Below are 22,523 nucleotides of genomic sequence, written 5' to 3' on the forward strand. Positions count from 1 at the left end.
CAGTATTAAGTGCCTTCTACCGTGTACTGGCATTCTTATTTTTGAAATATACTAATCGTACTATTGGCTTGGAAGCATAAAAAAAAGAATTGTCTCTCGTACAATGTCATCACCCATCCCTCCTCCAGTTAAGAAAAGACTCATATGGAGGGGTTCAAAAACTCTCATTGATTCCATCATCTTCTGCGCTCGCTGGCTGTCTAGCAGTGACAGGGAAGAGCAAGTGCGGGGCGACAATACAGTACTGGTAGTCAAAAGGTAATAGAAATAGGAGTAGTAGGAGGAGGAGTTATAATAGTACTACTAGTCATAGTAGTAGTAGTTGTTGGTGGTGTTGTTATCAATACTAGCATTCAACAACTTTGTGAGAAGTACTCTAGAGGAATTTATATAAGCCAGCAAACACAAACAATACAAAGCAGTAGTAACATGCTCGTAGTAGTACTAGTAGTAGTAATAATAGAAGATCACTTCTGAAGACTGAAACGTAGTCATGCACAACCGTGTGGGTTGTGCGACAGACCACCACATAAAGGCCATCCATCACATCTTCACACACACACACACACATTTACACTTTGAGCGTAGAGCAGTGGGAAGACGAGACGATGTTGGAAACTAATGCAGGAGTACACACGCCCGTTGGCTGTGGCTGTCAAACGAAAAGGCAGACCCACTGGTGGATACCACACATTGTTGTGCAGGCAAGAACTCTTTGAGTTTCCCAATTAGGTCTCCTCTGACCACCAGCAGAGGGTGCTGTAACACTCACATGTAGTCGGACGTCCTTGAAAGCTGCCACCGATATTAGGGCAGACGTATTACACCGTTGGGGAATGCACAGCATAGGCTTTTTTGTCTCTACATATATAGGTATATGTGTTTTCGTGTGTATCTATGTAAAGGCAACATCCTACCTTTGCGTCATAAGGAGATGTACACGTGAGGGCCTCCTACCGAAAGGAACAAGAACAATATTACTGCAGTAGCTCTGAGGCGCTGATACGCTTATGGCCTCGGAAGATTATTGGTGAAAGCGGCGAAGAGAACTTCAAGTGCAGACGGAGAGCCACGCTGAAGGAAAAAAAAAACGAGAAGAGCAACAGAACGCAATAAAATAAATGCGTGTCTATCCGAAGATATCACGACAAACATCGTCACAGCTCTCTAGTGCACACAGAAGGAACCAACACACACTGCGGCAGAACACGCAGGCCCACGTCCTCCCAAAGGAAAGAACAAGTAGCTTTATTCTGCAGGAAGAAAGCACTCACATGCAAAAACAGACACTTCAAGAAAATCAAACATTTTGCAATTGAGTGTCCGGAACACTTCATCAGAAGCACATCCGGGTCACTCAAATAGTAACAAGGACGTGGAGCATGTGACATCGGTCGAAGAAGCGTCAGTATTCAAATAATGAATACTAGTTGTGATCAACAATGTTAATCTCGTCGAGGGGAAGTATTAACTACATATATATCCCATGTGTATATACTTACATATATGGTGAGTATATGTGAATGCTAGGACATCTTCCGTCTACCTTTGAAGTCCTTATTTACTCTGGCCGCGTACACATGAAGAAACGACCCATACACTTGTAGTATGCGATATATTACGTTTGTACATTCCTCTAGCGAAGGGATGCATCAGCCTCCCAACCTTGCTCTCGCCATGAGGACAGTGCTTGTGCAAAATTTATTCTGATCTCGACCCAAGTATACCAGGCTGTTTCAGCAGAGTTACTGTTTTTCCTCCCTCAGGCTTGGGAGCACAATTCTCAAGGAAGTGAATGAGTATCCAGAAAATTTTTCAACTGGATAGCAAAGGGGTGCGTGCGTCGATGCGCATATATATTGCGCAGGCGCATTTGGAGCTATCAGAGGCATCTGTAGTGAGGGTCACGAATGCCAGAATGAGGGTGTGAGAATATAAACACGTCCTCGGGAATAGCACGGTGCGTTCAAACATGTATGAAGGGTACAGATTTGCATTCGCTGTAAAATCATGACACGCATGATGAGCAGGCAGACGCGTATACTGCAGTGTTCGGACAACGTTCAGTTCGGGTGATGTTCGGACCGCTGTATAACTTGCAGACATGGTCATCAAGCAAAGCATAGGTGTTGAGGTGTTACCAACGAGCATAGCAAGTTTCTCGCGGTTGCAATCGTGCCAACATTCTGCGGCGACATAGGCCGTTGCGGTATTTGACGCCGTGCCAGTCGCTGTGAATTAACCGCGCGCCCTTCGAGAAGCTACACACTCACCTGTAGGCCTGCTGCAGGACGTTAGATTGAAGCATAAGCTACGCCAGGGCTGTCAGCTGCCACCTCTGTACGAATGCTACACACGTAGTCTCTTTGAACTCCCTGATGGCGAGTGTGATCCGGTATCAAGTACAAAAAGGGGTATTTGGTACATGCGTGTGTGAATGTACAGCGCCTTCGACAAGATATGGGCGGTAAGAGTGAGAAAAAAGCGTCACGGTTCTTTTTTGTATGCGACAATCAAGCAGCAGACGAGCAACCTGCGCACTGCAAGAAAATTCCAAGCTTACCCAGAGAAGCAGCAGTGCTCCGCTACTGATTTGCACTCTAGTCGTGGGCATCTGTGGGCTAGCTTATGAATGCTAAGAAGGTGGCCACATATATCAGCGTTGAAGACGCTTGCACGCGTCTTCGCTCATTTCAAAAGAAAAGGATACCCAAGGCTTTTTTCCGGTACTCACCCGATAACTTCCCACTATACCGTTCTTCCTCGGGATTAGCTGCTCGCATGTCCTACAATCTAGACCGTTGTCGTTATTTCTCCTCCATTGTTGCACTATAACTAAAGAAGCATGGTCCACTCATTCATTCCTGGAAGGCACGCGCAGGACTGGAAAAGTAAGCCGCAGGCACTGTATAGCGCAGGGTGAGGGGCATCAATACGGCGGCCTACAGTCCCTGAGAAGTCCTGCCGCAAAGAGCTGAACAGCCTCTCGTGCCTGGATAATATACGCTTCAATACACCCTCTTGATCTACCTGTGACTCCTTCATCATCTGAAAACGTAGGCTCACGCTCACAGCAGGACTTGCTCAGTGCCTCCTCCGGCGTCGTCGCCCTGTCAGTCTATTGGTGTTGTGTGCATAAAATAAAGCTTATGGCTGTGTAGAGGTGCGTAGTTGGTCTTGTTTATTCTCCTCGACCACTTGAAGTCTAGTCGCCTCGCCCCTGCCGCGCCGGTGGTCACGGATAGCCTCTGCCCCCACATCGTTAAAGACGTATATACTAGACAGCAGTCTTGCTCAATTAGACTGAAAAAGCCTTGTTCGACACTGCGTGGGTGTTTCCCCTTCCCTAACAGAATTGTAAAAACAACGGCGATAGCATATCTTAAGAACCCGTGCATGCATTGTTTGCACGATTCCCCTCTTGCAGCGCGGCACCTGAATTCACCACTGCCTAAGAATCTGCGGACGCCATATTTGTTTGCCTTTCCTGCTAAGTTCAAGCATTCCGGCCCCTTTTCAGCCTTCAAGGCGTAGGCAACAAGTGTCCTTCACTCCGGTTTCCGTGTAGGCTCGTGCAACCTGCAGCACGCTTCATGTGCTCGACTAAAGCAACTGCCATGTACGCGTAAGGCCTTATGTCGCTCTTCCCTTTCGTCGAATGTTAATGTGCAGCCGTATCCGCAGGAATGCGACCCTGTCGCACTGAAAACATCTGCAGCTTGCGACTGAAGCGTATACAGGATAGTTGCGGTGCATAGGCGTTCTGCCTCGTACGTTACAGTATTTCAAAGGAACCCTTCACCGCTCTACAGGAGACGCAGGGTAAAACCCTTTACGTCCACCTGGCGTAGCTTATTGTAGAGGAGCGTCCTGCACAACGAGACGCTTATGCTGGTCTTTACCTGTATCCGTACGAGCGTTAATCCATTGATGTTCCGTACACATCCGTGTATAGACATAAGCTAGACACTGAATCACCGTCTGGGTTGAGACAGTAAGGGGATGCCTTATGCATATATGAGTGGTCCTACTTTCACTTTCATTTCTTGGCTACCTGGGCGCTCTCGTTAGACGTCCGAAAGGCAAATCTTTCCTTCAGTAATCTTTCCTTCATTATTCTTTCCTTCATTAAAATATGTCTTGAGATAGAGAGGTCAAATTAACGACGTTCACACCGAAATCAAGAACTGTGGAAGGCCCAGAAACAAATATGCAGTAAGTGGCATGCTCCTTTGTTCCACGTGCTTATTCCAGTATCACTATCGTGGGTCTACACGTCCGCAAGCCGGTATTTTCATGTGAGAATCGATCCCATTTCAATTTGAATTCAACTAATCAAACTACTTACACAGAAGAACCTCTTTTTGCAGTTAAGTCACAAAGTCCACCTCCCCCAGTTTGGCTTCTCTGGATGTGTGTACCGGTCTTGACAACTTTCAGCGATCATTACATGGCCGTACCATAGACTGAACCACACACGCGCTGTTCTTGATATGGTAGCATATACCTCCAGCAGTGAGAGGCTAGTCCTATTTTGCCGTCTTCGTGCCAGACTAGTGACTACATACTGCGCCCAGCTTCCCTCCTGCTGTCCCTCGATTCATCCGTGACAGCCCTTCTGAGGCCTCCGAGAGACACGCTGACAGAAGTGCATAACAGCGACTACGATACGAACCAGTCAGTCTGGCTTCTTTTCATCCACAAGTATGGAAATGATGGTAGCAGCTGCTCTGACGTTGAGCCTCGCGCAGTACGTGCGCTGTGACTAGGGGGGAGAAACGGGGTTGGCCATCACCGTAACGATACTTCAGTTTCTCATCAGAACCATGCTTTGTCCTCTCAAAAAGTAAGTACTACATGATACGTCAGTTTATGTAGTGCGGTGACATAAAAGTAAACCTGTCCGTCGATCAACACGGAGTTCTCAACACCCAGTTTAGGCAATCAGGCGTGGATGGCTTCATCGCTGGTGCGGGTCAAATGAGTAACAGCACGCAGATATTGCTTTACGCGGTATTCCTAGGACTTTGTCGTGTTGCCCTGGTACGGAGCTGTACCTAGTGTACTTGCGTGCACGTTGAGACGCTTGTCACGTCGTCTAATGTGTTCGTGTATTCGTTGATCAACGAGGAATCATGAAAAGACACTCCATACACTGCCTTTTCTGCTAGTAGCTGGCAGCAGACCGAAACAACTGACGCTTTGTGCCGCAATAAGTAGCACAAGGTGCGACACGGTAAGCGAGGGCCGACTTCTAAGCCCGGTCTCAAGTTGAACGCCGTTACATCAAAAACCTCATGTACATATATACGTATATATAATTTATACTTCATAAGGACCCGCATTCAATTTTTATGAGGCCTACTTTCGCGCTGGCGTTTTTCCCGCGCGTGCCCACGCATGCAGCCGTACCGTCAGTGCAGAGAGGAACGCGTTCACACATGCTTGCGTACACGTACACGTGTAGTTATGGAGGTTGTACAGCAACGCGTACTCAAACGTGTGTACCCGAAGAATTGGCACGCATGAGAAAACCGTCCAGCGTCGGGCTTCCAGTGTACGCGGAAAGCAAATTAACACTTGCACGGGCAAGTGTCCCCGGACATGAAGAGGAGGATCGAGAATGTGCTTGCAGTGCTTTACATCGCGAGGAAAGAGTGTATCTGACAATATACGTCCCGCCCCTGCACGGAGAAGGCTCCGACATCATCTGTAAACTAAGCAAAACTCATTCTCTTCCATGCCAAATCGGCGAGCGGAAGGCAGGCATTTGAAGGTCCTAAATTATTTCTACAGCAGACGTGCGGGAAAATGAACCTGAACCCAGCAAGGAAGTATGGCTGTTTGGCGGCTTCATACGTAGCAGGAAGCAGGACCGTCAGTCCCCTTGAAAGACGCTCACTCTCTTCTTATGCTTTGAAAGCACATCTGTGCGCAACGCAGAAGAATTAGGCTTGCTAGAGGCATTGAAGCACTCAGTTCTCGCTACGCTCACCACATGCGTCGTCGAATAAACTCCTTTTGGTAAGAGCAGCACAAATATATATACATGTATGTATACGTTTGTACATGTATATATGTGTAACCCTATGGAATATATGTATAGACGGTCAGAGGCGGGTAAATAAGAGAAAACAAAGGTCGACAACTGCCAGTCACCGTAGGCACCTCTCGCTGCCTCGGTAAGCATCGAAAAAAAACGTCGAGAGCTATATGTACAGTCTTCATCATCGAATTACAAGCCGTATCGAGCGCTCGTGTGACCGTAGTGATTTCGAAGTAAGAAAATTCAACACCTATTTCTGTGGCAGACGAGTATTTCCCTGCTTGATAATGCAAACAGGCATTGCTTGCTGCAATGCATCCTACTCTATACCGTCCTGTGTATGCAACTGAAAGTGTGTATCTGTGTGGTTTGTGTGTGCCTGTGTGGTCAGTGTGTGCGAGTGTATCCGAGCGTGTGCTGGTCTGTCCGTGTTTGTGCGTGTGTCTCTGGCTGTCTGTCCGCGTCTGTATGTCAGTGTGGTGTGTGTTGGTATGTCTGTGTGTTCTACGTGTGTGTGTGTGTGTTTGTGTGTGGTATGTTATAGTATGGTGCGTGTAGTCAAGCTATAGCCCACCAGGCCTTAGCTGTCCGTAACCAGATGTAAGTGGATCTCCTGAAAAGTATGTGCTCCTCCAAAAAATCCTTCAAGAGCAGCTCCGATATTACTCACAGCCTTCTTTTTCTTTCTAACTAAATGGCTGTTGCAAAGCCCGTCTTCTCATCCTCTGAGTTGCAGCGTGCTCCATGTAAGAGGACTGTGCGGCCATGAGAACGCCATGTTTATGCGACATCCGTCTCACACTGCGATGCACTCTGTACGCGCTCTCGTACGAACGTAGTGTGGTCAGAGACAGGTGTATGCCTGGATATATATGTACTACGGGCACACAGACGTGTACTGCCCCGCCACCTTCCATACACATAGTACGCATACGGACATACATACTACCCTCCACCCATTCAAATAGACCGAGAGCATGAAGGGGTCTGAACTTAGAAAAGAAGAACTGGTTGTTCATTCATTGTCAATTCTTTAGACACTATATTTGGCTTCCTCAAAAAAAACCTACATCGATAGTATTCTTTTCGTTCGTTGTCGACTATCGTTACAGAACATTCTCTCCACCTCTTTCATTTTTCACTATGTACGTCCTCCTGCGCCTTTCTTCTTCCTTTCTTCCTTCCACTTGACTCACCAGCTATTGCAGTTGCTGCTGCAGCAGCAGCTGCAGCAATGGACGACTTCCTCTGAAGACCGTGGTGACTTCTAAGGCGTCGAATAATGTGTGCACGTTTTCCGTATCGAAGCACCCTCTTCCTACAGGCTGTTTTCTGCCATTCCAGTCGGTGTCACACTCGTCTTTATTTTGTCTCTGTTTCTTGTTTCCTTTTTGGTGTGTATGTGTGTTTTTCTGTAAGTGGTAACGGTGCGAGAAAAGGAACTAGCACACGCAAACGCTATTTGAATTGGCTGGTGGCAACTGACCCAGTTGCACGCAAATTACTTTCAGGCCTGGCTTGACGCATTCTTTCCCAGTGACGGTTTCACGTTCCTGTTTGTTCCTTTTTCGTTGTTTTTGGTTCCTGTCGTTCTATGACTACTGGCACCAACGGGAGACGAAGAGTAGTCAGCAAGTCACGCATACGCCATCTTGATCGGCTGTCGCCACCCAACTCGCATGTAGTGACACTCGAGACTGTACAGACACCGTAAGTGATGATCTACTCTATCAGCGAGACATACTGAAAAAACACCAACAGAGGAACTCTCCAAAAAAACCCTCACCGGGTTGAATATGTAATTAATATTCAGTATAATTGTAAGAGCTCTTCGTTAACGTGTGTGAGTACGCACACACACACGCATATACGTACACGCACGCACAAACCCGCACATGCATACATATATACCAAACTAATTCCTAACGCCTTGAGATGAGGGCAATGCTGCATTCAGTACATATATACCTGTGCTGCGCACCTCTCAGTATAGTCCACTTCAAAAAATGACTGAACTATACAAATAAAATCAGTTGGCTGGAGCTAACTGATTAGCATGCAAGCGACAATCAGGGCTGTGCTGACGCATTAGTTGGTCCACCCTGTCAACGAGCTTTGCTGAGCCAATCATCAGAGGAACTCTCTGATGCAGTTCACTTGGTTGAATGTCTAAAATTCTATCAAAGCCATCTGTTGCTCTCCCTCCCGCCTGTTCTGCCAGATACGCCATTGGGTTTGCTTCGTATAACAGTCGTAACTTGCCCTTCTTGTCTGCAAAACAAAAATACCACCAAGAAATTCGTCAACTTTTTCAGAGACAGTCTTTACTCTTCCGCGATGCACCCTACTATTTATCATCTAGCGATCTTCCTATTCACAAAGCATGAATTCATCAACTTGCGTCGGAATGTACTAGTCACTAAGCTACATATTTTCTTGTAGTAGTTTTCTTTTCATTAATATATACATTGCTTTGTCATAAAGCAATGTATATATTATGGAAGAGAAGTCCTATTTGCATTGAGCAACTTCGATATCATAAAGAAGTCTACCTTGAATTGAGCAAGCCATATTTCATAAATACTCGTCCATTTGTCAGAAAGCAATAATCTTCTCCTTAGCAGTCTATTTTTCGTAAAGCAGTCTAAGCAGTCTACTTTATCGCACATAGCTCCAAGTTTCAATTTCCATGAGCAATCTACTCTTCAAGTGGACCGATCTACTTCTTCTGAAGTTCTTCAAAACGGAAGTGCATCTCAATTAACAGAAAAAAAGCAGTGTCTCAATATCATATTGAAACTCCCAACATATATTTTTGAGTGCCGCTACGTTGTCATTATTGTTGTAGTACTAGTAGAATGTAAACGACAGCCAGCATCCATCTAAGGCTGCATGGTTGGAAGGAAAGTATCAGAGGGTGAGGAAGCTGAATATCTGGGGCAGCTAATATAAGTAGTAGTAGCTACTGTGATGCTAACAAGTGTATCATACGTATACACAGCAGCGTGTATACGCCTGCATATATGTATCTACATCCGCCTATCCTTCAATTTTCTAAGACACTTCCAGCTACTGCACCTCCCCCCAAAGTCATGACGGAGAGCTAACAAGATCTTGAAGCGAATCATCCATATATTTGTATGTACATACATACATATATATACATACACTTGCACACCTTGGACACATACGCTATATATATATATATATAGGTGTAGATATAGGATTGTATCTACACTTGTACGGACGCGAGAGGTCAAAAAGACCTAAAAGATGATCAATATACTGCGCCCTACGTTAGTAATAGTAGTCACGTCAACAAGATCTACAAAAGCATAAAGTATATATATATATATGTATATATATATATATACATGTACGTACGTATGTATGTATACATATATAGAGATTTGTGTATACACATGTACGGACGGACGCAAGAAAGACACCAAAACCTACAAGAAGAAAGCTGATAACATGCGCACCATGTAAGCAGTAATTACTTCCACAAGACCTAGGAAAGAAGAATATATATATATACATATATACATATATGTATGTAGATATATTGATTTTTATATACACACGTAGCGACGCGAGGAAGACACCCAGATCTACAAGAAGATAATCAGTTACATGCACACGATAACTGTCTCGTCACGTTAACGCCCCAAAGCACTCGGTCGATAATGTCAAAACGCTCTATCACCATCTACACCAACACCATCATCATTCGCACCTCAGTTACTATTACCACACCAGTATCACCATCGTCAACACCACCACCACCACCGTCAATATTACCACGACTACCACCATGGCCATTATTACCACCACCGTCACAATTACCACCACCACCACCATGGTCACTGTCACCATCATCCCACCATCGTCCTTGTTATCACCACCACCATCATTATTACCATCGTCACCACCATCAGCATTATTACCATCCTCATTACCACCATCATCATCATTACCACCGTCACCACCATCGTCATTATCACCACCGCCCCCACCATCGTCATTATTAAGGTCATCATTTCCACCACCACTCCCATCACTACGCGGCCGTGCTACCTCTACCGCTTGTACTGACAGACGTGAGCTGAGGCTCATAGTCATACTGGTAGTAGTAGTTGTGTGTACAACAATGCAGAGGTACTTACAGTGGGCAGCAGACGTCTTGACAGAAGCACACTGTAGTGAAGTTCACACATGCTGAGCGAACTCTATATAAGCCTAGAAACGTCTATGTAGCTAGCTATAGGGATATACCGATACGTAAATATATATATATATATATATATATATATATATATATATGTACCACGTCGTGCAACATGCATTTATATGCATACGTATGCATATAAATATGTATAGAGAGAGAGGTGTATATATATATATCTATATCAATGTATGTGCACGGCGTAGAATGCGTCTCCCTGCGTGCCTACGTCTGATGTTAGTTTCGGTGCCGGTGTGTGTGTACGTATGTATATGTATATACATACGATTGAACTGTCTATATCAGTGTTGTGTGTATATATACATATATGCACATACGAGTAAACTGTCTGTATCAGCCTTTGTACGTGTGTATATATAAAAGATGTCTCATACACATACAGACGATTCCACTCGCTGTATCAGCGTTTATATGTGTCAGTGTTTGTGTGTATCTATATATATTTTCGACTACACTGTCGGCATTAGTGTTCGTCTGTGTATGTAAATAAATACATATAGATACAAAAGTACACTACCTATATTAGTGTTTGCGTATATACAAATATAAGCGGACACGACGAGTGGACTGTTGGTTGTACCCGTGTTTGTGTGTATATATATACACATACAGACGAGCACAGGATCTGTATCACTTTTTGTATCTGTGTGTATACCTCAGTACACACACACACGAGTGGACTGTCTGTATGTTTTCGTGTAGATACATATATACAGAATACGAGTAAACTCTCTGTATGCATGATTATGTGTATATATGTATGTATGTATGTATGTATATATATATATAAAAACATGAATAGTGTATGTGTGCTTGAATATTTTGCCCTCGTCCGTCGTTCCTCAATACGTTTTGCCCAGAAATAGAAAGAGGCGTTAAGTGTGCAGACGACCTCCCTGCCACCACTGCCGTCTTCCCTTATAGTCAATATTAACTAAACGCAGGTAGTGTCTATACACGTATATGTGGAGATCTGTAAGAGAAGAAACCAGCGGAAGAAACTGCCAAGGTGAAGTAGGAGGATTCAACTCAACTAGTTCGTCTCTACATTCTTTTCACTGAAAGACATTACTTACCTTTCTTTGTTGGAGGATACATATATATACCCCCCTGCAACAAATTTCGGTGAAAGTCTGATACGAGGCTGCCGATGTATCGAAGTGAAAATGGACCCGCCTGGACAGGAATCATCAGCAGCAGCATCAGTAACACACACACACACATACACACGACGCACACGTAGCCATTCTCTACAAATGCGATATATTTACATACATATATATATATTCACAAGTACTGGTATGTAAGTATTTGCATGTGCATATATATATATATATATATAGGAGAGAATACGCGTACGTATGCCGACATATATATGTATTTCCCATGCGTAGATGCGCCCATATATATATATATATATATATATATATATATATATATATGCATGTATCCATAATTGTGCGTACTCATTAAGTCAGTATATATATATATATATATATATTACCCACTACAACAACAAAAAGGTGTTAGACTAGCGCTGTCTATAGGCCCTTGATGCAAACGATATAATGGAAACTGCAGAGCAGCAAGAGCATTTCTCTCTACCGCTGTTGCTTCCCTCCAATTCTCTGCGGTTGTAGTAATGATGCCATCAATCCTTTTCAAGTTGTGGAGGAGTTCTTCGAGACATATACATTTAGAAAGGAAACTGAAAGCTTTGCTGAACACACAAACGCAGGTATATGTAATATACCCCTACACATGTACATATATATATATATATATTAATAAACCTATGTACATACGCCTATATATCGAAAGAGAGCGGTTTTTACAGAGAAAGGAACAAAAATAACACCACAAGGACCCAAAGGAAAACAGTGTGATCTTCCAGTGAAAAAAGAAAGACATGTGAAGGAGTGCAATGCGTAGACATATATATGGAGGCTACACACAGAGGCAGACTGCAGAGTACAGCGTTGCTGCCTCACTGCTTTCGTGCTTGAAATCAGCAGTATATACAACGCACACATACAAACGACTTACCTCGTCATCGTGACATTCTGCCAGAAACTGTTTAATACCCTCGGGGAAAGCTCTATAGTTCCCTTCGTTCACGCTGTAGATCCGAGCTTTCGCCTGAGGCAGCCAGCAGTTTTGCAGTCGAGCGCCAACACCACTCACACACACGCATATACACATCTGCAGCACAAAGTACATTGTCATCTTCATCAATATTATCAGCAACTGTCCCCATACACAACACATAAGCGTAGAGACATATATATGTATATATATTTCAGCACGGCTTGGTAATACACACATACACACCCACGGAAGTGTGCAGCACACATACGATATCATCATACAGCGACAGTAGCTAGACATACGTAGACACATTTACATGTGTTTATGTAGGCACATCCGCACCGATTCAAACCGACACACACGCCTATAAGAGATGACGTGCAGCACAAAGATATCACCGAACACCTACAACAGCAGCAATAGCAGACGATACACATGCGGACATACAAACAGACAAAAAATATACCTTGATGCGCAGCAGTAGTCAAATAAATATACACATAGACACAAACGCACAAATAGAGTACACAACTGTATACACATACATACATAGTAGAAGTCCGTCACTACTAGATGCAGTATCAGCATCCGCTACTCAAGCGCAGTAGCCAGACACACGCTCAGGTTTACACCTACATATGTATAAATATAAGTATACATGTATATATGTAACCTGTGGAAATGTCTGTCACTAGATGCAGCAGCAGCCGGCAGGACAAGCAGCCCCAGCAGCAGTGAAATGAACAAGCAAATGCCAGAGGGGAACAGCAGCTACAGCAACAGGAAGAAAACGTAGCAGCAACAGCAGCAGCAAGGAAACGAAACATTACGAGAGCAGCAGGGCATGACAGCTGCCACATGGCAATACAATATGTAAGGACATACTAGCAGCAAATAACGAAAACAGTAACTATCGCAGTATTAATACCAGCGTACACCAGGATGACAATATACAATAGACATATTCATGTATATATATATGTATATCTATATATATGTACACCATGATGACAATATACATACATATTCATATATATATATATATGGTGGGACAAAAAGCAGCACCACAAATACCCAATTGGCTTGAGTACGCATAACATAATAGTTGTTCTCATTTGCATTTATACCCATATATATAGATACACATATGTATATATTTGTATACGGAGGCAAAGAGCGTTGAAAGAGCAGGCGAAAGGCGTAAGGCGTATTTATCTACAAATCGCTACAGAGAGATACGTCAGTCTATGTGTACACTAATGTGAATCAAATTCACACATTACAGAGGTATATACACATATATAGAGATATATATTAGTAGGTATATATTAGCAAGTATATGCGTGCGGCGGTGTATATATATTCACAAGTATACACAGATATCGATAGGTAGAGAGATATATTTAGAGAGAGGGATCAGTATGCATATATGTAAACGAGTGTGAGTATATATATATATACATATATTTAAAGAGAGAGATCAGTATGCATATATGTAAACGTACGGATGTGGATATATATGTATATATATAGAGAGAGCTAGAGACAGAGAGGGAGCATACATGTATTTGTAGGACACTGAGGCACGCTCGTACATTTTTCCGAAGATGCGTTTTCGTATATTGTCGGTGCTCTCGACGCAGTTAATGAGACGAAAACGTACGCGACACACGCACGCGAAAAGAAAAACAACAGAAACTACGGAGCGGCAACAGGATTGAAAGCATCGAGAGGCACGTGTTGGCAACAACAGAGAATGCTGGGAGAGGCAAGGGTGTACAGCCTCAGAGAAAGGGTGAAGAGTGAAGATAACAACGCTCCCCGTAGAAGAGTGTGGAGAACGGCTGATAAGCAGCACGGGAGCGTGAGCAACAGCACCTACGACTGACTGCAATAGCTGGCGATGAAGATAGACACTACCGCAGATACGTTTGGTGCTGGGGAGCTGCACAGTACAAAGCTTCACAACGTCATTTGTAGGCACGAGTGAACGAGTGTGATTAATGTGCGTGTGTGCGCAGGTGCCTTTCTGTCTGTGAGTGAGTAGTCAACAACACGAGGAAGAGAGGGAAACGACTGGACACAAAAGAGTCGTGTTGTTTACATAAACGCACAGAGCCACGAGGTCTGCCTTGTGCTGCAGACCTGTGATGACACATATACATGTACGCATACAAACACGCACACATACGTACACCCATGTACACGCACGTAACACACGTACCCATATGTACACACATGTACACACACATATACACACGTACACACACGTACATACACGTACACACACGTGCACACCCATACACAACCTCACTACGTATCCCCGATAAGGTAATTGGTTTTATTTCGGTGCCATATACTCTTTGTATATCTACACATAGAGGCTCTACAGAAGAACAAACACTGAACAGATAGATGGTAGTTGCAAGCAGCTGTTTCTTTCTGGCCGCCCTGGTTATGGACGTTGTTGTCATTACTGTGGAAGCATCTTTCGATACGGTGATTCACGTTGACAATAGAAGTTTGATGCCTAATTATCGCCTAATGTAAAGGAGAGAGTCACCAATAATAAAAAGAGGCCACACAACAAACTCTGCCCTCTCTCATATATATATATGTAATAGTGGCGCCAATACAGGGTGTGGTTGTGTGTGTGGTATACGTTATTGTAACTTCCTAACATATATTCAGAGTTGAAATAGTAAGCGGTAAGCACAAGCGTTGTTCTCAAACATATATATAAGTTATAAGTATGATAATATCTGTAGTAGTTGTAGTGATAGTAGTAATAGTAATAGTACTAGTATTGATAGGTCTCGTAGTGGGATTACGGCGCAGAGGCTGCTCACCGGGTAACGCATATTTCTGTGTGAAAGGAAGAACGTGCCTAGTGACGGATCCAACGTGAAGCCGTGCACGCCATCGCCCGTCGTTATGACCTGCGCACAACACTCACATTTACACCAACACACTCATAAAGCAGGAGATGACACACACACAAGCAGTCACGTATAACATCACGACAATTACAATGATGCTAGTAAGACATGCAGTTGTCCTTATAGTATTATGTTATCATGCAACAGACGTATACATAGAAAAAAAAGTATATAGATATATATATACATATTGATATATATAGAGAGAGGGCTGGAGCTATTAGAGGGCAGTTGGGTTTTGAACGGGAAGAAAGACACACGAAAGACTGCCAGCTAGCCATGCAAGAGAACAGGTGTGCACAGGGGAAGACAGCACTTCTACAGAAGCTCTCGGTGTACATGTGGTTACCCCCCCATGTACGGCGTGAACGAACGTTCGCGGGGGAGTTCTACGCATAATTTAAGACTTAAAGCCGCATGCACACATGTCTTACATCTCATAATACAGAGAAAGACCCACATGTGTGATAATACACCGGCTGATGGGTGATGTTCACTCATGCAAGGGTATATACACAGACAGGTAGGATGGGTTCGGGGAACATAAAAAGAGTGTTCAGACTCATACAAACATCTTCCGCAGAAAATACGTAATATACATACATATTTTACTCAGACGAACATACCTGTGTGTCCTATTCCCTGTTAAAACTCACACGTATTCACAAATGTGTGTCACGCGACACACATGCACACACACACACACACATGCAGACACACACCCACATACACACGCACATACAGACCGAATACTTGCTTTTTCGATATTTCCGAGCACACGCATTACCCTAAAATACACGCGTTTTTTCTCAAAAAGAATATGAAGCTTACCTACAATGAGAAAAATACTCAAGAAATCTCTTTGAAAGCTTCCAAACGTAGACAAGGGTCCTCAGCACAGTACACTGAGGAGTGTCATGAATTATTACACGTACATATATATATATGTATGTATGTACAAGAATACACACATCTGAACACATACATACATATATATATGACTATTTACGCATCTGTATATATATATTTTTTTTCTGTATACATCGACGTATGTATGTCTATATATGTCACTGTTATGAGAAGGCAAATGATAAAGACTTACCAGCATCGTAGAAGAGCCGTAGAGCACATATCCAGCAGCAATTTGATTGCGCCCGGGCTGCAGAAAGTCACGGCGTTCAACAGGGGACCCCACGGGCGACAGTCGCTGATAAATTGAAAATATCGTCCCGACCGAAACATTTACATCGATGTTAGAAGAGCCTGAAGTCATTCATAGCACAGCATTGGCGCGAACTCAGTAGCACTTCACACCACTGTAGAGCACTCCACACCTGCGTACCTCCTATATATATATATGTAGAGACAGATACAGGGAGGCGACAAATAGACAGGCCAGATGCCTATATACGCATGCTGATACGCGTGTATAGACAGAGAGACAGGCAGAAAAGATCGGGATTAAACATTACAAACGGTATATATAGGTTTAAGTACATAATTCGAGACAGACAGTGCACACGCCAGAGTAATTACAGTTTGCATTTACGCATCTTTGAATATACCGAAAAATGCTGCAACATATGCGGTCTGCCTCATCACTGATAGTAATGGCAGCAGGACTTCGATAAAACAGCCACAAGAGTTTATACAAGTCTCAGCTCAACATCCAGTCTCCCTTGTGGTGCAGGGGAGAAAAGTACGAAAAAGCTAAAAACACGCAATGCTGCAGCACCCAGAATGTGATAAAGATTCCAGGATTTGCAGTCTTTGCAGTCAAAATCACACAACATCATGGGTAAGAAAAGCTCCCTTGCACGGCCCTCTCCCGTCGGTAGCTCTGCTGCTTATGGTACAGAAGAAAGTGTGTGTGTGTGTGTAGGTCGCCCGCTATGAAAGTGAGTGTGAGCGTGCTTACAACGAAGAAGCATACACAGGTGTGTTCTACTGAGTAGAATATATATATATATATGGGCAAGTAAACACTACTACAGCTCCAGGTATATTTGCGCGAAGTAGTGGGATCTGTTTAATCCCATATATATGAATACAAACTTTTCAAAGAAGCGCTCTGAATCGATACATACGTGGAGCTACGACTCCGTCTCCTTCTTTCCAGCAGCTGTGTACGACAAGCTAACTACGAAGCACACGCAACAAAGGATCTACTTCTCCGCTACTGCGCTGCCACTGCCTATTTGTGATGAGTTTATTACAGGCTATAATGAGTCTTCTAATACGTATTATCAAAAAGGTCAGTTAAACCCTTTTACTTGCACATTACCACATTTTATATTTTGAGAAGACTTTACGCTTTCACTTCTGCACAAGTACATATTTTTGCTGTGGAAGCAACGCAGGTCCATAACCAGCACGGTGTCGCGGTGGCTGGTAATGCTGCTACTGAAAAGAGACAAACGCAAAAATAGTTCTGAGAGGAAAAGTATTGTGAGCTCAGAAAACGAAGATTCATGTACACGTTCATCGTAGCGAAGCCCTCTGTGTTCAGTTCTGGGCTATTTGTCGCTCTGAGGAGAGTTCAGCGGGGAAGACAGTGTTCCTAGTGAACAGACATTACACGTCATTCGATTGCTGTCACAACCTAGACTGTTTTTGTACGAACTACTATACTTCACCAACCAGAAAGACGTGCTGCTAGTATGCAGGAGGTTAGTGTACAGACCACAGTATAGCACCCGAAGAGCATATTAAATTGTGAAAACAAAGCACACGCTGCAACAGCAGCAGCTGTAAGCTATGGAGCATGTCACAGTGTCATTTGTGCAAAGGGGCTGTCTGATTACTATTACTACTCTCAGTGCCCTCTTGTGAAGGACTATATCGCAACTTATGCAAATAAACACAGCGTTGGGGAGTTTGTATGCAAGTAATCAATGTGTTCACGAAGCGTATCAGCAGCTTGCACACTGGCCCCTCGAACGCTTCTGAGATACAATACAAGCAGCAAGTCTCAGGGCACGTCGACTACAAAACCACGTCGCTGGGATAGAACCCGAGGCGTCCAGGGAGTCTATTAATACTCTGCACTCGGAGCTGTGACATACAAGACTCCTCTCCCTCCTTTTCACGTGGCAAAACACGCTGGCAGGGAACAACAGAAACGTGCTGCTGAACAGGTAGTAGGTACCGAAGACGTCCAAGAGATACACATTAATAGTATGACGACGATGAACTCGCGTGGGAAAACGGTGGGGGGTGGAGGGAGCGGAGTTGAAACGCATGGAAGAGCAACAAAGAAGAATCGTCTTAGTACGCCAGACGTAGACACAGACGTATGGGAGGGAACAACGGTGGTAGCACAAGCGACACTCACACATGTGGCAGTCTAATCACAGAGACGTAGAGCGTGAGAATGTTCATACGCAGCCTGAGAATGCCTCAGATGACGCGGAAAATCGAGACACGTTCTTGATGTAGTAATTCTCATAGACGTATGGGAGGGAACAACGGTGGTAGCACAAGCGACACTCACACATGTGGCAGTCTAATCACAGAGACGTAGAGCGTGAGAATGTTCATACGCAGCCTGAGAATGCCTCAGATGACGCGGAAAATCGAGACACGTTCTTGATGTAGTAATTCTCAGACGTATGGGAGGGAACAACGGTGGTAGCACAAGCGACACTCACACATGTGGCAGTCTAATCACAGAGACGTAGAGCGTAAGAATGTTCATACGCAGCCTGAGAATGCCTCAGATGACGCGGAAAATCGAGACACGTTCTTGATGTAGTAATTCTCAGAGCAGAGAGAGAAAAACCACAAACCGCACCAGCAATCACAGGTGTGTGTATGTGCGGGTGTGAGTATCTACACACTGCAAGGGAAGACAGGTGGGAAATGCTGGCCAGTAATTCGGTGCCACAAAGGCTGGTGTGCAGCTATCACCCTCTCTCTCTGCACACACACATACACAGAGTATATACGCACATATACACATAATATGCATATATACATACATGTAATATGTATATATATATATGCTTTCTTACCCTGTGTCCGCACTTGTTAGAGAGAGGGCGTTATGGTGACTAAGGTCTCGAGTGTGCGCGGCCAGTCTTGCGGCACTAGTATATCCCCTAGTATGCTTACTGTTTCTGTATATCCCGCCGCTGGAGGATGTTCAAAGATGTGTAAGCAGGTGTCAGTAGGAGGTTCGCAAGCACACAATGCGTTCAAGATTCCGTACAGAGCATGGTATCGGGTCATTAGCATCTCTGTATACGTCTTTCACAAACAAAAGAAGAGCAGCACTTGGCAGGACACGCCGGCTTAGAACTGTCTGAGGTATTGCAAATTAACGACCGTACACTACTGCGCGAGCGGCTAACGCGCACACATGAAGAGACAGTTTTCATATAAAACTTCACCGTCAAAAACATGTAAAAAGCATGTTATCCCTGCCTACCATCGAGAGGGTCCATTAGCATCACAAAATGCGTGTCTTTATTAACTTCGATGAAATCGTCGTCTTCTTCCGTGCAGATGCCGCAGACCACCTCTCTATTAACCAGAGCCTGTCAAAAGCACGTACACACGGCCTTGTGCGATAGCGTTGATGGCGCATCAGAAAGACGAAGAAATTCCGCGACAGATTGTAAAACAAGATTCTATCTGTTCATAGGCTCATTAGAGCTGCAAAACCCCGCAAAAACAAAATCCTAGGAGAAAGGTCTGCGGTCAGAAAGACAGTGACAGAGAAATTGATAGAACACACCGCTGCCATTGTTATAGGGTGTGGAGGTACACTACACGGGGCTCGTACAGTTGTCTGCAGTGGTACTTACTACTCAGTCACCATATGGTTATTTAAATATGTCGTTGGGCGCCTAAGAAAGAATTTTACACTTAGAGCACACGCGCTATCTCAAAAAAATATGGGTAGCTTTGACATAGCATAACGAAGTCAGTCAGAGGATGGCGCTGCCGTAGCAGCGTAGAGCGTTAGGAAGTGAAGAGCTAGCATGGCGATCGACGTAACGCAGGGACTGACGACAAGAATGAGAACGGAACCTGACAGCGAAACGGTGTGACGAACGATGGGAACGCTGGGTCCGGCAAAAACTCTTCATGCATATACCTGGATGAATTTATGGTTAGCAAAAACATCAAGTTTCTGCTGTTCTTCACCCTGCACGTTCTGGTTGCCCGCCGCCCCGAGGATGTCTGCCAATCCTGCTTTGTTAATTTCTCTGTTGACCACTTTAGCTGCTAATTTGATCGCCGTCAACAGTCTGAGGGAAGAGAAAGCAGATGGTACGCCAATGCGAGCCCATATGTCTTACAAGGGGATCGAGTTGCATATGTAGATAGTGTGTGATATATAACGGCAGGTGTCACAGCTACGTATGAGCATTTTCCTCGAATGTGAGATGAGCTACTGTATCGTAGGCTTGGACGCGACGACCGCAACTTGAACATATAATGAGAACGTTGTATATGAGCTATGCGGCACCAAATCAGCGCAGTGAAACAGGATAATGCCCCTGCAAATATTTCGTCCTTGGGATGATGCTATCCACCTCTAATGAATAACAGCTGAACGCCTGACGTTTACAAAGAAGTGAGACTGTGTGGCTCGAAGCTTCCACTGGCAAGATTTTTCTTCGTTCACACCCACTAGTTCGCCCGACCTGTTCATTTCTGCCTCCTGGCCGGTATTGCGAAGTTTGTCCTTATTGGCGATTATAAACTCCCCCAACTCGGGGATCGGTTGCGCCATATGTTCCATCGACATCTTGTCGTCTCAATAGTAGTAGAATCGGCCTTTCTGACTTGTTATAGGAGCTCGCAGCGGCCCTGTACATTAGAATATAATATGCTTGCGCGCAGTGAGTCCGACGGAAGCCCTAGGAATAGAGAAGTGCAGAGACGGGAGACTTCACGGTTGAACAGAACGTTGATGTATACTAAAGTGGCACTGATACTCGGGACGGGTCACGATTGCTGACGCCCTCAAAGTTTTTCTTGTAGAAACACGTCCTATATATATTCAAGGGTCGTGAGAGGCTGGTGCACAATGAGACAATCAGTCGGAATGGGAACAGCCAAGAGGATGCGACGTGCTTTGTTATACGTGAGTATCTTGCATAAATGCACGGTGGCAAAAAAAAAGGAAACGGCATCAAGGCCACAGTCCTCCCTGGCTCTCACTAAGAACTAATGAGGACTGCTGCTGGCGTCTAGAGCTCTTCGCTACATATGACAAAGTCCTACTAGTAATCAAACCACGCTGAATCGCTATTCAGTCACCGCGTTTCGCCGTCAAGATGACTCGTGAGCCGTCCCGTGGGACAGGCGGATGTCACACGGTCGGCGCCGACGGTCCGACAGCCGGAGGGCTCCGCGAGCGCGTGCAGGTTCAGCGTGCGGGCTATGAGGACAGCCGGGTCGTATTTTCTGCATGGTGTGTGGAGATTTTGGGTATAAAATTAAGAGAGTCGCCAGGTTTGTTTCTGCAACAATGCGTAATCCTGTTTATGTCCTTAGAAAACCTACAATACTCGTTATCCTGATTCTGGAAGTAAACGAGCGCGGCGTTGTAGTCGTCCCTAGGCCGTATATTCGTGTAACACGTATGCACGATCCCGTGCGACGGTAGGGCTCAGTGGTCACAGATGGTATGCCTTCAAAGCCATCCACTTGCACCGTTGCAGTGTCTGTAAAGCATACACAACCCGCTGCTAGGCGTAGTAGGTAACGGGGGACCGCGCGGGACAAAAGGCTGCTTTTCTGCTGGAGCTTGCTCCCTGCAAGACGTCCTCTACTGATGACCCCCTGGGATCGAGACGGGGATGCTCCCGAGTCTGGAAGTTCCACGTCGCCTGCTGCACCAAAGTATGTGGTGGGGCGCTGCTTTACAATGCGAGGCGGCGTTGCTTGGGGCTTCCATAAAATCGGCAACTTTGTGGCCTGGAATTCATGTCAATCATCGTTCGGTTGAAGTCCTCGTCCAATACATGTTCGACAACTAGACATCGCCATTGGTTTCTGCGCGGTTCCGGGGACTGTTTGTTATTGACGTACAGCCCCAGGAACCGCACAGAAAGCTGCTGGCAGCGAGCACAGCAGATAACTTCTTGCTGCGTTAGGAATAGCAAATGAAGTAGGTACCGTAAGACCCAGTGTGGAATCGTGACCCATTGTGGTCCACAGCAGCAGCGTTCGTCCCGAACCGTCT

At 44.7% G+C, this 22,523-nt stretch overlaps 1 protein-coding gene across 1 annotated transcript; it reads right to left on the reverse strand.

Moving 5' to 3' along the window:
• Nucleotides 1–8,075: 8,075 nt before the first annotated feature.
• On the reverse strand, nt 8,076–21,080 carry LOC131479412 (fructose-1,6-bisphosphatase class 1-like). The gene is made up of 8 exons (XM_058659923.1): nt 20,977–21,080; nt 20,424–20,577; nt 19,752–19,860; nt 16,425–16,585; nt 15,233–15,322; nt 12,342–12,434; nt 11,372–11,471; nt 8,076–8,317 (listed from the first exon to the last, which is right to left on the reverse strand). The coding sequence occupies exons 1-8, from the start codon at nt 21,078–21,080 to the stop codon at nt 8,076–8,078; spliced, it is 1,053 nt and encodes a 350-aa protein (XP_058515906.1).
• Nucleotides 21,081–22,523: the final 1,443 nt, after the last annotated feature.

This window comes from Ochotona princeps, unplaced genomic scaffold (genome assembly GCF_030435755.1).
Source record: "Ochotona princeps isolate mOchPri1 unplaced genomic scaffold, mOchPri1.hap1 HAP1_SCAFFOLD_4438, whole genome shotgun sequence".
In the NCBI taxonomy this organism is placed as follows: Eukaryota; Metazoa; Chordata; class Mammalia; order Lagomorpha; family Ochotonidae; genus Ochotona; species Ochotona princeps.

Excerpts from the sequence above, each read along its gene's own strand:
- LOC131479412 (XM_058659923.1), bottom strand. The coding sequence starts at position 21,080 with ATGTCGATGGAACATATGGCGCAACCGATCCCCGAGTTGGGGGAGTTT. Across the intron at positions 19,861-20,423 it reads CTAACCATAAATTCATCCAG|GCTCTGGTTAATAGAGAGGT; the intron begins GTATATGCATGA and ends TGCTTTTGACAG. Across the intron at positions 8,318-11,371 it reads GTATCCTCCAACAAAGAAAG|ACAAGAAGGGCAAGTTACGA; the intron begins GTAAGTAATGTC and ends TTTGTTTTGCAG.